Here is a 16753-nt window from a genome sequence, read left to right on the forward strand (position 1 = left end):
AATTTCTCTTTTGCCTCAGGCTCTCATACATTTCAGCATGGCACTGGTGTAGATCCTGGCTATGTTGAAAATTTTTTTATACTTATTGTGGGTTTTTGGCATTAATTTAGAGTTGGGTTTTTTTCCCATTTATTTTTATTAGTTGGAGGCTAATTACTTTACAATATTGTAGTGGTTAATTTAGAGTTTTAAAAATAAGAACATTTTTTGCCTTGATTACTGAGTTTTTTGGTTCCCCCTTAAATTATGCACCAAACCAAATGCCTCACTCCCCACCCTGCCCCCACCCCCCCATTCCCTGGCCACTGACTTGTGTCCTTAACCAAGAACTTCTGGGAAGACTTAAGCTCCTATGTAGTATCACACACACACACACACACACACACACACACACACACACACACACACACATACCCTAAGACTGGTAAAGCATTTGCAATGCATGTTTATGGCTTTCCTTCACTATTCCCTTGTTTTTCCTACTTTTCTGGAGGTACAGAGATAAAGAAGAGCTGGTCCCCTAGTTTCAACTCTGTTCCAATATTATGCCCCCAACCTAGGGTTAATCAATTCTGATTGAGTGTTAACTAATTTTTACTTTGATATCCAACCAAAATTTAATAACTCTGCTATCTCTAGCCTATGCTATCTCTAGCCTAAAATTGGTTATTCTACTTAATCCAGGCCTTGTAAATGCAACACGTGAGTACAAGAGCTCAGCTGTCTTCTCTGCCAGTGCAGACTTCAGAAGATCAAGTCCTGCACGGGTGTCACCCTTTGCGCCTTGGGAAGAAGACCCGAGTACAACACTGCTGGCTTCCCAGTCCTCTGTCTGCATTTACTGGCCCTGTGCACTCTCTCTTGCTGGTACCATCTTTGCAATACCTCCAGCCTCAACAGAAACTACTCCTCCCTGAGGCAGCTTGTTGGGTTCCCAGTGGTGAGGGTGCCTGAATGCTTGCTTTCTTCCACTGGTTTTCATTGTAAATGTGCTCTCTCAGTTGCTGTCCCAGGTGAGTAGGCTTTTGAAAGCTGGCTTGGGAACCAAACCACCATTTATCCATGGTCCCTATGAGAAAGAAGCTTCCAAGGACCAGACATTCAAATGAAAAGAGTATTTTTCTTTTGAAAAATACACAGCCCACCTGTTAAGTTAGGATCTGTAACATAATAAGAGTGAGAACACCAGATAGGTTAAAAAAAAAAAAGCCTTCTTGGTTCTGAAATGAGGGTAGTCAAAGTGCAAAACATCTCAATCTTCGGGGAGGGGCATCTTGGTGAGGGAGTCTTTTTTTTTTTCCCCCCTTAGAGCTATTTGTACCATGGCGGCATTGTAGAATCCTTGGAGATTTAAGGAATAAGGAGGTTAATGAAGTCAATTTGATAGTAAGATTCATTTCTCAGCCTCTTCTTTTAAATTCATTGTGTTTTCTCTTTTTCATTTAAAATATACTTTGAGGCTTTATCCCCAACTTGTTTCCCAAATGGTTCTATTACCGAGAACTCAGACCCAAGCACATGGCCAGAGCTGCAGGAGAGAGATGTGGGAGGGTCAAGGGAGGAGGTGCCTCCAGGGATTCTCCTGAGTGAAGTGATGACCTCCTAATAGTCTCCTGGCCTTTCCCGACCACTGGTCCCCCTCAACTCCTACCCACCTTCCATATGAGGAAAAGGCTCTGTGTCTCTCATAGATGCATCTGACCCTCTGGCCCTAGTCACTTTGCCTTCCTGGGAGGTTCCTCAGTTCTGGGACTCAGAAAAGCACAGTGAATCCCTACCCAGTTCCAGGAACCAATCAGAAAAGTCTGGTCACTAACAGACAACAGTTCCTTTACCAAGGGCAATTTTGCTAAGCATATTTATTTTCTATCACCAGACACCTTCAGCACTAAATGTGCTGGTATTTCCACCTAAGAATAAATTTAACTGAAAAAATGAGCAGAAGGATGAGCAAGAATACAAATACTACAAGAAAGAAAATGCCCACACCCGTAATCCCACAGTACAGTTTGACCTCAGACAGTGTCACTCCCCTCAAAGGTGGGGGATTTGCACACATAGTCTCCTCCAAGTCCTCAAGTTTATGTAGATTTTCTTTGTACCATGTTATGAAATGAATATTTGAGCAAGTGCAGTCCAGGGGATTGTGACTTAAATTAATGGTGCTCTGCTGAGACAAGGCCGGGAGGAGATGAGGTGGGATGATGCGAATGTTATTGGAGGCCAGATTGAGGTAGATCCCCTTAAGATGGTTAAGAGCATCAATGCTGTCTCCTGTCAGGCTGTTGTGGCTCAAGTCTAAGTGGTTCACATTCCCAAGGCCGTGGAATGCTTGCTGGTCCATGGAGAGGAGATTACAGGAGGATAAAATCAGAATCTCCAAGCTGCCTACTGTCTGAAGTAGGTTGGTCTTTGAGATGCTCCCACCTTGAAAGGAATTCCCTTGTAAATTCAGGTGCCGGAGATCCCGCAGGCCTGCTAGAAGATGCTGATTGCTGGTATCAAGGAGGCAGTGAGAGAGATTCAGAACCCGCAGGAGATGCAGGTTTTGGAAAGGGCTGTGCGGAGCCTTAACACGTAGGTGAGTAAATGCCAAATCCAGGAGTTCTAGCTGAGGGCATTCTTTGAATGCCTGATCCTCGAGACCAAGGGGCTCATTGTAGCTCAGGTTTAAGTACTGAAGGTGGTGCAGGTTTTTGAGTTGCAGATTGCAACAGTCAGAAGCCTCGATATCACTGTGGCTTAAATCAAGTTTCTGAAGATTTTCTAGTTTTTCTAAACACTGAGTGCCGAGGTCAAGTTTCCTCATGTTGCCTTTGATGTAAAGGTCCCTAAGGGACGGGAAACTGGCAGCACTGATTTGACATAATTGATCAAAACTATTTGCATTGAGAACTAATTTCTTGAGAGAGTTCATACCCTCAATCCCAGAAGGCAGTTCATTCAAGTGAGCTGCTGTCAGATCCAACTCCTGGAGTTGAGTGAAGCACCGAAATGTGGATGACGATAAGTCATAGAAGCGGTGCTTTTGTAAGTTGATGCTCTCAACAGACATGTCACAAAGTCCCTCAAATGTGTCTGAAGTGAGATCTTGGTCATCAGTGTCCTCAAATGTCCCCAGCCAAAGAGACTGAATAGTAGAGTTCTGTAGACCTTTAAGTATAATAGATAAGTTGAGAGACCCTCCAAATTTCAAACTTTGAAAGATCTTTGAATTGAAAGCCCCAGGTTCAATGCCTTTAATGTCATTGCCGTTGAAATTCAGACTAAGTTTGGTGGCCTGTCCCAGAGCATGGGTGTCTTTTCTAGAGATGTGGTGTATAGCATTATTCTGAAAATCCAGGACTTTCAGATTCTGTGTTGGGAAGTTTTCTGGGAGGTTAATGGAGGAAATATGGTTGCTTCCAAGATGCAAACTTTCCAAATTTTCCAGGTTGTGCACTGGGATAAACTCGAGATTGGATATTCCTGTTTGGGTTAAGAAAAGATGCTTCAGCAACTTGGGCCCACTAAGTGATGTTTCTGCCATGAATATCAGGGGATTTCCAGTCAACACAATGGTGTTCAGTTGATGATGGCTTTGAAAAGTGTCTTCATGTACCCAGTTAATCTGGCACCTTAAAAAGATTATAGTATTTAAGAAGAATTAATTAAGGAAAAGAAAAAAAGTTCTATCACAGTGACTTATAATAGCAAGGCCATCTTTTGTGCATAGTAAAAACAGTGTACATTATTATTCAAAGTAAAAGATAATAAACTTTCTTCATTATCCACAGATAGCCTCTGGAGTTAATGACTAGCCTCAGATCTGAACACTCTGACTTAGAATTTTTTTCTATATATTTTAAGTTGAACTCTCAGAGATTTGTGTTTGGAAAAATTAGTAGTTTGTAGACAAAATCAAACTATTATTTACTGTTATAAGCAATATAAAATAGGTCATAAAATACACAATGTATAACATGATATATAAAATGTGTTATCTATGCCATCCTGGGCAAGTCACAACTTTTCTCAATCCCTGTTTTTCTCGTCTATAAAGTATAGCAAACAATGATTGTTTTGTAGAATGGTTGTGATTCAAACGATATATATGAAAATGCTCCATAGACATACGGACCTAGAGGTTCAGAGAAAATTCATCCTGATATGATACCTCAAAATACTGCACTATACATCCACACACACACACACACAGAGCTCCCTGGAGGTCAATAAGTGAATCGTTTAGAGATGTAGTGTCAAAAGGAAGCTTGAAACCATAGGACCAAATTCTGGAGCTAGTTGTGTCGTATCTGTTGATATCTGCTGATCCTTGGTGGCCTAGGGTCCAGATTTTAATGAGTCACATAGCCCAGTGGCAGGAGACAAAGCTTTGGGGATAGAATAGGAGGTCTTTTCAAAAACCTGCAAACTACCAAGACCCTCAAGGGATCCTTTCAGTGGGTGAACTTAAAAAAAGAAAACTCATCGAGAGAGACTTTGAGGATATATGTTTATCTTGACCTTGCCTTTGGGTAGAAAAACAAGAACAACAAGAAAAACATCCTCTGACAGTCTCAAACCACCACCAGCTTCCACCTATGAAAACTGTAGCCTGAGTTTGCACTGCTTCTGTGGACTTCCCCAAAGAAACCCAAATGGAAAATTTAGCTTAAAACAGTTCTAGAATGGTAGTGATTTCAGGTAACTAGCAGGTGAAAAGATTTACATAAAAACCATTCCAATTTACATAAAAGTCAAGAGAATAGTACAATGAATTTCCATGTATATATCACACAGATGCAACGGTTCTCACCATTTTGCCATAGTTATTTCTTCTTCTATACCTACTTTTCTCTCTAAAATTAAGTCAAATCCTAGGTGTCTATACATATTTCAGTATGCATCTCAAAAAAGAAAAAAAAACAAGCTTATTTTCTATAGCCAGAATGCCATTGTCACACATACCAATATTAATAGTTCATTGTTATTATCTAGTTCAAGGAAACATTTTAAACAAAGATTTATACAAAGTTCTACATGATAAATTCTCAAAATAAGAATTAACTTAACACATAAGGAAAACACATTAGCCAAAGTCAGCCAAAAAAAAAAGCTCTACAGAATCTGATTTAAAAAGGCAGCAGATGCCACAGTTATCAGATATATCTGATAAAGTATATGCATATTGTGTGTGTATGCAATATATGTATAAGATGTATAAAGAATAGATTATAAAGCTTATATGTATTATCATATCATTATAATTACACTATGTCAAACATATGCTTGATATGCTTAAAGGAAATAGTAAGAACCAAAAGTATGATGAAGGAAAAAATATTAAAACTGAACTTATGTATTTGTAAAATAAAAAATAAATTATATTAAAATGGGAAAAGTTAACTGAAATTAGAAAACCAATGGATAGCTTATACAAGAGATTAAACACAGCTGAAGAGGATATTAATGGACTAGAAGTAAATATGAGGAAATTACCTAGAAAGTAGCCAAAATTTTAAAAAAATGAGTTGGAAAACAATAAAGAGATATTAAGATATATAAAGGACAGTTAAGATGATGCAATGTAAGTCTAATCAGAGATCAAAGATGACACAAGGGTGAGTGGGAGTAAACTGGAGCGCAAATGGATAGTGGCTAGAATATTTTAGAACTGACGAAAGACACCAATCTCAGATTCAAGGAGCCTAACAATCTACACAATGTGTCACTGTGATATTATAGAACTCCAAGGACAAAGAGAAGCTATTGAAAATATCCAGAGAAGAAAAGACAGCTATTCAACATACGAACAATGACTGGACAGATAGATGACCTCCCAACAGCAACAATGGGAGACTGGAATGATAATCCTGAAGGGCTGAGAAAAAAACTACTGTCAGCCTAGACAGTTGCCAGAAAATGATAACATATGCCAGAAAATGTTATCTTGCAAGAATCAGAGTGAAATAAAAATATTTTCAGAAAACAAAAAACTGAGGAAGTTGACTGCTAACAGACAGTAACCAAAGAAATGAAATGTCTGAAAAGGAAAAGAATTGCAGAGAGGAAGTTCTAAAAAGCAAGACAGAAGAATGAGCCAAGGGCAAACAAGGCAAACTGGTAAAGCTAAGGAAATAGCAGCTGTGTAAGGTCAGGAAAACAGTGCCTCATTTGCAGCCAGATGCAGAGTGGGGAGGGGCACAGAGGGAGGAGGCCTTTAGAAAGTACGAGGTCCCATTCTTATCACTTTTTGAAAATAGCAGAAGAGGAAACTGAGAGTCCTCTAGTAATGAAAGCTCTCCCGGCCTAATACTTCTTAAAAAGTCAAACTCTTCTCATGTGAGAATGAGACATGTTAAAAGAGAAAGTAAATTCTGGGCGGGGAGTCAGGAGAGCAAGAGTCCCAGTTTCCTCCCTGTGTGAATTTAAGGAAGCTTGCAAAATCTTGAGCCTCTGTTTTCCCATCTGACAGAGGTGGAATGGCAGCGTTTCCCATGCCTGCCTCCCAGCGGTGGTCTTGCAGAGGTGACTGTATAATCTTATGGATGTGAAAGGACTTTCCAGGTGGATCAGTGTTAAAGAATCCACCTGCAATGTAAAAGAGGCAGGAGACATGGGTTCGATCCCTGGGTGGGGAAGATCCCCTGGAGGAGGAAATGGCAACCCACTCCAGTATTCTTGCCTGGAGAATCCCATGGACAGAGGAGCCTGGTGAGCTACAGTCCATGGGGTCACAAAAGAGTTGGATATAACTTAGTGACTAAACAGCAACAACAAAGGATGTGAATACTCTCCTGCTCTGTAGAAGCTTAGGTTGAAGGACCAAGGTAGAAGAAATGGAACTTCTGCAAGAGGAGCAGGCTCCATTCACATATGGAGCCCTCCCCCAATTTACACACACACACACACACACACACACACACACACACACACAAACACACACCAGCTGCATTTCTCTCTTGCTCGATCCCTTTATTTTCTTCTGGCACTTCTGCCGGCTGGCTCAGAAGCCCTGGGCCAGCATTTAGAATCTTCATCCTGCCCCTAAAACCAATTTTCAGAAAAAAAGTAAGTAGATGGTATGTATGTCTCCTCTAATTTTTTTCTTAAAATGTCACACCCACTCATAATCAACTCTGCTAAAATATGTATGATGTGACATCTGATTTAGTACAAAATTATTTTCAGTTGTGTTATTGATATTCCTTCGAACTTCTTAAGTTTGACTGCAGACACAATTTATTTTGAGAATAAGCCATTTCCCTCTCCACTGATTGGTGCTTATTTAAATTATATTTTACCTGTGTAAAAATATTTCATGGGAAGGGGTAAACACACAGAATAAGCAGGTTGTCCCTGCTCCCCAAAGGAAGGTCCTGGAAACAGTTTGAATGTTTTGACCCAAGTAAAACATCAAGCACACACAAAAAACTCAGATACAAACCTGGTCAAATCCAAAAAGACGAGATTTATGAGCCTGCTGAAGGTTGTATTTTGAATTGTAGGCAAGAAGTTAAAGCTGAATTCCAAAACTTCTGTTGTGTTTGGTAGAGTGTCAGGAATTTCTCTGAGACCTAAATTTTCACAGTTGTAAGTCCTGTTGTCTTCTTTCTGATAAGAGAAACAGTGGGAGCTAATATCAGACAGTATATTTACTGGCTCTCTAGTAAAATTACATGTTTTATCCTTTGGGCAGAGGTCTCACTTCTAGGAATCTTCACCAAATAAAATACTTGGAAAAGCACAAAATGACTATGCATAACATTATTCATTGTAGTATTTTTTACAATAGCAAAAGATTGGCAATAACCAGATTATCTATCCATATAGGCCAGTTAAAATATGTACATTCATAAAATGGAACCCTGTGTAGATAAAAAAGTACCAAGTACAATCTCCATATACTGATAATGGAGTGATATGTAGGTTAATTGTAAGGTGAAAAAATCAAGGTGTAGACATCTATTAGTATATGTTGCATATAGTATGTAGCATACCGTATGATACCTAAGGAACGTGCGTGTGTATTTTCTTACATTTACAAAAAGAAACTAGGGTGGGGTGGGGAGAACCCGAAACTGGCTATATTCAAGGGAAGGGAAGGAAGCAGATCAAGGTGTGGTGATAAAAACAAGCCTTTTCTGAACATGATTTGTTTTAGAGTTTGATTTTGGATACATAAAAATGTTTGGTTTTTTTTTTTTTCACTTTGAAACAAACAAATCGACTCTAGCGTCAACAAAAGAAGACAATCAGATACTGCATACTTTGTGAAGTATGGAGCTTCCCAGGCGGCACTAGTGGTAAAGAACCCACCTGCTAATGGAGGAGACAAAGGAGATGCGGGTTCTGTCCCTGGGTGGGGAAGGTCTCCTGGAAAAGGAAATGACAACCCACTGCAGTATTCTTGCCTGGAGAATCCCATGGACCGAGGAGCCTGGCAGGCTACAGTCAATGGAGCTGAAATGACACTATTGAGTGACTAACACTTTCTTCACTTCACTTCTTTAGATTCTGATTCAAATAAGGCATTTGAGAAAACATTGTCAGGGAACTTCAAATTAGGACAGGATATTTTAGAATATTAAAGAACTGTGAATTTTGTGAATGATAATGACCTTGTAATTAAGTAGGAGAGATATTCTGAGTTACTTTTTGAAGGTTTTAGAGGCAAAATGACATGATGGTGGAGATTTGCTTTGAAATACTTGGGCAAAAGAGAAGAGAGTGGATAGAGGAAATTAGTAGCCAAAATCTTGGTGGTTGCTGAATGTGGAGTGATCCGTACAAGGTTACCTATAACTAACCGTTTTGGTATATATTTAGAAATTTTCTTAATGTTTAAAAAAGAAAAGAACTAGCAGCATGGCACAGAGCTTAGGTCATAAGGTCTTATAATCTTGAAGTATGACTCAGTTTAGGATCTCTGAAACTGCAGACTACTGATACCAGACCCAGCAGAGGGCATAGCTCTGCACGTAAATTCAGAGGACTTCCTCATGCGGGGTCCCACTGGGACCCAGAGAGAGAGTCAAGGGTTTTCACATCTGCTGCTTACTGCTTGCTAAATGTGCTAACTCAAGTTACAGATCTTGAACTAAGCAGGTAAAAATGTGAAGGGGTTCGTTAGAGGCCCTTAGAATTATGGGCTCATAAATTTATCTGGCTGATGCTTTAGGATAAAGGGTGGTGGACAGGTCTGAAGGTCTGGTGGGATATATATTGCATGGGGAGGTTCCAGGGAAAGAAATGCTCTCCAAGAGAAGCAGAACTTGGAGACACAGAGAAGAGAGACGTCCCAGAACCACGGACCAGCTCTCAGCTCATCGCAGGCTCCACGTGATCTCATCGCACCTTTCAGGCCCTGCTTTCTCCTGGCTGCGTGGTGTTCTCACACGAGGCCCCACTGAGTCGGCCCTGGGTAGGGAATGGCCTGCCCCACTGAAATCTGGGTCAGCAGCTTCCCTCATGCTGAGTTGCAAATGGGTCTGCTTAACTGCACGCAGAAGATGGCATGCATCTGCCTGTACCCTGAAGGGCTTTGTTTTAGAGGTGTCGCCATTTTAATTGCTTTTTGCCTTACTCCAACTTCGGCTTAGCCAGGCCCTTTTTTGTAGCAACACTGCGCGCGCTCATTTACAAGAAGTCACTGGTTTTCTTCTACATGAAAGTGTTAGTCACTCAGTCGTGTCTGACTCTTTGCAACCCCATGGACCGCGGCCAACCAGGCTCCTCTGTCCATGGAATTTTTGAGGCAAGAATACTGGAGTGGGTTGCCATGCCTTTTTCCAGGATATCTTCCTGACCCAGGGGTCAAACCCAGGTCTCCAGCATTGCAGGCAAATTCTATACTGTCTGAGCTACCAGAGGAGTCCAGTTTCCTTCTATATTGTGACAATGTTACAAAGTCACTGATGGAAATACCATGTTTATGACCCCTGTCATCCATAATTGCTTCATAGACCCAAAGTCCTTCAGGCATTGCCACAAATCCACAGAATGCCCTTGAAATGAACTCTTGGCCTTTAAAATATATTTGACTGACTGGTGAGGGAAAACACAGGCTGTGAGATCCCTCTTGGTCCCCAGGAAGAGAGAAGACCCAGGGAGAAGATGTATGTGCACCTTCTGAGGTTCAGATTAGCTTTGAGGAGACCCATTTTTCTTTTCTGATCTCCTCTGGCATCACTGACATCATAAACACCTGGAGAAATGGGGTCTTTCCTCAGTTTGTCTTGCTCCGTTCTGGCCCTGCAGTAAAAGGCTCGGCACTGGCAATTCTCTCCTTTTCCGGAATATATACATTTCTGTGACAGCTAAGTTACTCCTCTTGTGTGCTTCATTAAGCACTTCACAGCGTTAATTCCAAAAGTTGAAAGGGAGTATAAGCTCTCCTGAACCACTGGCCTAGCAAATGGAAAGGAATAGCTCAGCTTCAACCCAGTGACAACCCGAGAACCAGGGCACAGCCCTTCCTAGGAGGACTGGCAGCTCACTGGGAGCCTAGGTTGTAACATTCAATAATGTCTAGTTAGGCCAACGGCAATGAATTATCTGCCCTTTATTCCTAAGGAATGAGGCAAATGATAAGGGCTCATAAGAAAATTTGAAAACCAAGCACATTTCAGAGACTATTCCGGGTTCCTCACCGTGGCTTTTACATCACATTTCCGTTCAATCATTGTCTCTCATTTCCACATCTCTTCTGTCTCCTTTAATCTGAGCAGATTCTTCAGCCTTTCATGATCTCTACTGACATTGATTAATTTTTTTAAGAATCCTGGCTCATAGTTTGCAGAATCTTCCTTCTCTGTGGTTTGTTTCCCCATGATTTGATTCAGGTTATACACTTTTCGTAAAACTGTATCAGTGAGATTGTGTCTTTCTCGCTGACAGTTTTCACAGAGAAACTTCCTAAGGGTGAGCTCCCATAGCATAGCACAGGATCCCTGGGCAGCAGCCTGATAATACAAAGGAGCCTGAAAGGTGGGATGTAGAAGAGAATTCCTGTGTCCCAGCTATGTGGTCACTGCCACTATGCTCAGGGCTGGGTCAGCTGCAAGGACCACATGTTCACTGTCTTTTCTAGGCAGATACCCACCACTGCTTTTGCAGCCCCTGTGGTTTCTTTGAGCCCCACGTGACCACTTCCTATAAACCCAGACTTCGATGCTAGACCTCAGTCTGGGGTCAGTTTCCAAAGTCACTTTCTCACTCTTCTGCTTTGGCCATTCCACTGCAGGCTGGACTCCTCTGGATGTGAACTTACGCAGGGCTGAGGCGAAGCCCCATGGTGTTCAGGAAAACTGACCCATGCCCACCTCTATTCCAGTCACGGGCATTCGCACTGGGACCCACGTCCATTCCTTTGTCTCCAGCTCCACCTCAGAGGGGCACTGTTACACACAGCGGGGCTCCCAAGTGCTCCATCTGTGTGTGCAAACCCCTTTCCCTCCAGCTATTCATCTGCATTTTTTCAATCGTGATCTTATTTTGCTTCTTCCTGCTGTATCCCTGACTCTCTCCCACCCCACAGTATTTCTCTCCTCACAAGTGTTGAGAGCATTTTCTGACTTCAGATTCTCTGAGTTTCACACAAGCACGGGTTCCCACCTGTTTGGATGTCTCCTCTGCACTTGGCACCCGCAGCAGCAGCCAGCTCCCCCAGGCATGGGGAATCTGGGACACTGAGCTCCAACCTTCCTTCGCTAATCACTTCTCTCTATCCAGAGACAGCAATTTGACTGAGTCAAATCCCAGAGTAACAGTTACTCTCTGAAAATAAGAAAAGATTCCGAAGAGGACGCATCCCTAAAACTCTGTTGTCGATCTAATTCCAGGCAAAGGGCACTCAGATTAAAAGCAGTTCACTTTCTGTGTGTCTTAAGGCAGACTGCTTGGGTTCACATCCCAGGTCTCAACTACCAAGCTGTGTTTTCTGAGGCTCCTGTTTTGCTCAGCTATGGATTGAGGACAATAACCTCTCTTGGTAGACCAGCTTTCAGGATTAATGAGGTAATATACATCAAGCACTCACAAGAAAAGTTAGCATTTCCCTGGATCATTGAAACATCATCATCATTGTCTAGACTTACTGGGAAGCCCCTGTATCATGAACTTGGAGTTCTCTTAAAACAGAGCTCTACTAAGCACTTTCCCCCATACCTGGGCATGAAGGATTGTCTCCTACCACAGGTTTGAGGGGACTGAAGAGTCATCCGGGAAATCAACCCTGAATGTTCGTTGGAAGGATTGATGCTAGAGCTCCAATACTTTGGCCACCTGATTTCAAGAGCTGACTCATTGGAAAAGCCTCCAATGCTGGGAAAGATTGAGGGTAGGAGGAGAAGGGGATGACAGAGGATGAGATAGTTTGGATGGCATCACTGACTCAATGGACATGAGTTTGAGAAAACTCTGGGAGATAGTGAAGGACAGGAAGCCTGGTGTGCTGCAGTCCATGAGGTTGCAAAAAGTTGGACATGATTTGGTGACTGTATAATGACAAATAGTCATCTGAAAGGAGGAGACATGCCTATACTCACAAGCAATGATTCAAGAGCACATCCAAAATATTACCTGACTCCAAATCACAGAAGGCTGAATTCCAGCTACTGTTTGCATATTTATCAACCTTCAAAAACTTGGTCATAGATCTAACTTTGTTACTTACGATACACACACATGCATATATACATTCAATTTAAACATGGGAGATTCTGTGTGGAGTATTTATTGGCATTCATTATAATATTTTGAGAATATTTTAGAATTTATCAAGGTTTGACATTTTTTCCAAACAAAAAGTTTTATTTAAAAATTCATCTTGACTACTCCTCTACATCACATGCAAAAAAAAAAAAAAAAAATTCCAGATGGACTGTAAATGTACATATGAAACTTAGAAATAAATACAAAATGATAGAAAATGATAAAACTTCCAAAAGAAGATATAGGATAATATCTTCATTGCTTTGGGTTGGCAAAAATTTCTTAAACAAAATAGACATTCACTTAAAATAAATAAAAGAAAAATGATAAATCAAGCTATGATAAAATTAAGGACTTCTGTCTTCAAAAAATATTCAGAATGAAGAGGCAAGCCACAGAGTAGGAAAAGATATTTGCAATCATATCCAGAATACTTAAAGAACCACTACCAAAATAACAAACAAACAAACAAAAACCCATGAATAGTCTAAGAGAAAATGGGCCAAAGACTTGAAAAGACACTTACATACACACACACACCCAAAAATGCACAAGTATACTCAATTTAATTATCAAGAAAATAAGAAATTACTGTGAAATGCCCCTACTCATCCATCAGAATAGCTAACATTCTTAAACAAACAATAGCAAATGTTAGAGAGGCATTGGGACAATCAGAACTCATATCCTCTGCTGGTGAGAATAAGTGGATACCAACATGTTGAAAACTGGCAATATTTACTAAAGTTCAACATATGTGTACCCTATGATGAAATACATCTACTCCCTGATATATACCTAACAAATATTTGTTCATTTATTTACTGATGACCTAGATAAGAATGTGGAGCTTCCAAACAATCTGCCTGTCAATGCAGGAAATGCCAGGAGATGGGTTCTATCCCTGGATTGGGAAGATCCCTTGGAGGAGGGCATGGGAAATCCCATGGATAGAGGAGCCTGGCAGGCTACAGTCCACGGGGTCACAAGAGAGTCAGACCTGATCTAGCAGACAACAACAACAACAACAACAACAACAGAGCAACAGAATACCATTCAGTGATGAAAACAAGCATGATGGCTGCACACAACATCATCAATAAGCCTCACATACTTGACATTGAGCAAAATGTCAGATACAGAAGAGTATACACTGGTCTCATGCATACAAAATTCAAAAAAGGCAAAATCCATTGTTGGTGATAGAAGTGAGAATACTGAAGGGTCTAAGGGGCTGGTGATCTGGAGGAGACATGAGAGGGCTTCTTAGGTGCTGAGAAGGTTCTGCTTTTTGCTCTGCATGCTGCTCACATGGATGTGTTCACTTGGTGAAAACTCATTGAGCTCTGCACTTAGGGTTAGTAGATTTTCTGTATGTAAATTTTACTTCAATAAAAAGTTTACTGAACTCAGACCCAAACCCTTGTTTTCAGGATAGGGCCTGAGAAGAAGGCTGTCAATTAGCCAAGGAAAGGGGCCTCAGAAGAAGCCAACCTTGCTGACATCTTGATCTTGGACTTCTAGCCTGCAGAGTTGTACCAAAGTAGGTTTCTGTTGTTGAAGCCATCTGGTCTGTGGTACACTATTGTAGCAGATGGAACAATTTCCTGTGGGTGCTGTACTTCCTTTTGGTCTGAGTGTGCATCCTGATTCCATCCCAATATCAGATAAGCAACGCTTCCCAGGTGACTCAGGGGTAAAGAACACACCTGCCGATGCAGGAGACGTAGGTTCGATTCCTGGGTCAGGAATATCCCCTGGAGAAGGAAATGGCAACCCACTCCAGTATTCTTTCCTGGAAAATTCCATGGACAGAGGAGGCTGGTAGTCCCTGGGGTGGTGAAGAGTTGGACATGACTTACCTTCTGATCATACACGCACCAGACTAACGAGGTCCTGTTGCTTTCTGCTCCCAGGCCTCATTAAAGTCCTGGCTTCTGCTCTTGCTCTTGTCTGGCAGGCCCTTGCCTCACTTTCCCTGATTCCCCTGAGCCTGGGTCTTAAGCTCTGCCTTTCTCCACTGAGCTACCCCTGCCTCTTTTTCGCCATTCAGCTCCAAACTAGGAAAGCAACCTACTGAGCCACGGAGACTGATGGTCCTTCCTGTCCAAGCCCTTGTCTGATAGGCCACGTGGTGCTGGATACCTGAGGGATCAGAGGTAAGGGAGGACGATGGTAAGAGAATGACCCCTCTTCCTTTCTCTGTCTCATCACCCTGCCCAAGAACTTCCCATGCATGCGTGATTGCTAAGTCGCTTCCGGTCATGTCCGACTCTTGCAGACCCATGGACTGTAGCCTGCAGGCTGCTCTGTCTATGCGCTTCTCCAGGCAAGAATACTGGAGTGGGTTGCCATGCCCTCCTGCAGGGGATCTTCCCAACCCAGGAATTGAACCTGCATCTCTTATGTCTCCTGCATTGGCAGGCCGGTTCTCTATCACTGAGCCACCAGGGAAGCCCCAAGAACTTCCCACAGGTCGATAAACAATTGCTGTGGTCCAAAACAGAAGGTACAATTTGGCTCTATTCTCAGACGTTACTCCTGTGGGTTAGTGAAACACATGGAGGGCTGTCTGACTCAAGGAGAAAGCCAGGCTCATTCAGAGTGACCTTTCTATTCTCCAAAGCCCGGCACAGGTGGTCTTCACTTACCTCCACCCTGAATGCCAGGAAACTGAAGGACTCTTTGGGGAAGTGGCCATGTGGTGGGAGCTTGGACAAACAAACAGCTTCTTTATGCTAGGGGGCAGGTTTGGAGCCCTACTCTTTGCAGTTGACCCTGTTGACATTTTATGTCCCAACTGGGATTATTTGGGAGAAATTGTTTGCAGAGGAGAACAACTCTCACTTCTTCCTACTAGGAATCGGTGAGTGCATCTCCCCAGAAGAGCTCTTTGGCTCCTTTTGCACAGCAAAGAAAAAGTTCTACACACCCCATTGCCCTTTTAAAGACAGTGGATATTGGAACGCCAAGGCTCAGATACCACTGCGTGCTGAATCTCACCGTTTCCAGGCAGTTGAATCTGGACAAAGACAGATAGTCTGGACTCACCTCAGTGCACTTCAGATCTGAGGCGGGGATGGCTTTACAGCTGGCAGAAATCAGCACCGCCAACAGGAAGCAGCTGACACAGGGAGCCATTCCCAGGACTGAGGCCACCCAGCCTGGTACGGTCAGCGAAAGCCTGGAGCTGAGAAGTCAAATCAAGCTATGACAACCTTGGTAATCTGACAGCCAGAGAGGTGCTCAGAGAGTGATCTGGAAATAAGAAATGTTGACTGCTCAGCATTTGGTGGCTTTGCACTGCAAAAAATGGGGAAGTCCCTTTTGCAGAGGACTCATTCTTGCCAAAAATAGCTGAGCACCCAACCTCAGAATGGCCCAGGGCACTTCTGACCACATGGAGACATGGACACTTGGGGCAATGGTTCCTAGTGATTCTCAGCAAGCTTCTGTGGGAGCAGGAGGCTGTCCTCATGGAGGAGGCCACCTTGTTGGTTAGCCTGGGTGAGTGAGCAGGAGAGGACTGCGGTGCGCTGGAAGGGCAGAGTGCTCTGGGGGGTGGAGGGAAGGTACCCTGCAGTGGCACCTGCTGGAGCTGGGAACTAGGGCAAGAGGGAGCAGGGTCATCCCAGAAAGAGGGCCGAGCTGCTGCCTCAGGCTCTTCTGTGGTCCCCACATCTGGTCTCAGTATAGGAAGAAGACAAATCCATCCCATGACCCAGTGATTCAGGCTTGCTGAAGCAGCTGCCATGGAATCCCCTCCCAAGGTGATCCAAGGAAGTAAAGGTCACTGCCGTATACAGAGCAGTCTGGCTCAGAGAGAGTGGAGTTAAGGATGTCAGCCTTGGCTCTATTTCTTCTCAGAAATAGCCTTGAGACCCCCTCATTATGAGGAAAGATACAATAGTGACTAAAGAAAGTTGAAGTTCATTCATTCCTCACTGGGCAGAATTCAGCTCCCTCAAACGGTGTCTGTTTTCAGTCCTTTGGCATATAACAGATACTTGGCATTACTGTCCTCCCGTTCCATTTCCAAGAGCCAGTTCTTAGCATC

At 42.6% G+C, this 16753-nt stretch overlaps 1 protein-coding gene across 1 annotated transcript; it reads right to left on the minus strand.

The window, feature by feature from the left end:
• Positions 1-1888: 1888 nt before the first annotated feature.
• On the minus strand, positions 1889-15898 carry CD180 (CD180 molecule). Its single transcript, XM_065905653.1, has 3 exons — positions 15748-15898; positions 7430-7596; positions 1889-3617 (listed from the first exon to the last, which is right to left on the minus strand). Exons 1-3 carry the CDS (start codon positions 15835-15837, stop codon positions 1889-1891), a joined length of 1986 nt encoding a protein of 661 aa, XP_065761725.1. The 5' UTR covers positions 15838-15898.
• Positions 15899-16753: the final 855 nt, after the last annotated feature.

This window comes from Muntiacus reevesi, chromosome 14 (assembly GCF_963930625.1).
Source record: "Muntiacus reevesi chromosome 14, mMunRee1.1, whole genome shotgun sequence".
NCBI classification, from domain to species: domain Eukaryota; kingdom Metazoa; phylum Chordata; class Mammalia; order Artiodactyla; family Cervidae; genus Muntiacus; species Muntiacus reevesi.

Excerpts from the sequence above, each read along its gene's own strand:
- CD180 (XM_065905653.1), bottom strand. The coding sequence starts at position 15,837 with ATGGCTCCCTGTGTCAGCTGCTTCCTGTTGGCGGTGCTGATTTCTGCC. Across the intron at positions 7,597-15,747 it reads CAGATCTGAAGTGCACTGAG|AAAGAAGACAACAGGACTTA; the intron begins GTGAGTCCAGAC and ends TTCTCTTATCAG. Across the intron at positions 3,618-7,429 it reads GTCTTTTTGGATTTGACCAG|GTGCCAGATTAACTGGGTAC; the intron begins GTTTGTATCTGA and ends AATCTTTTTAAG.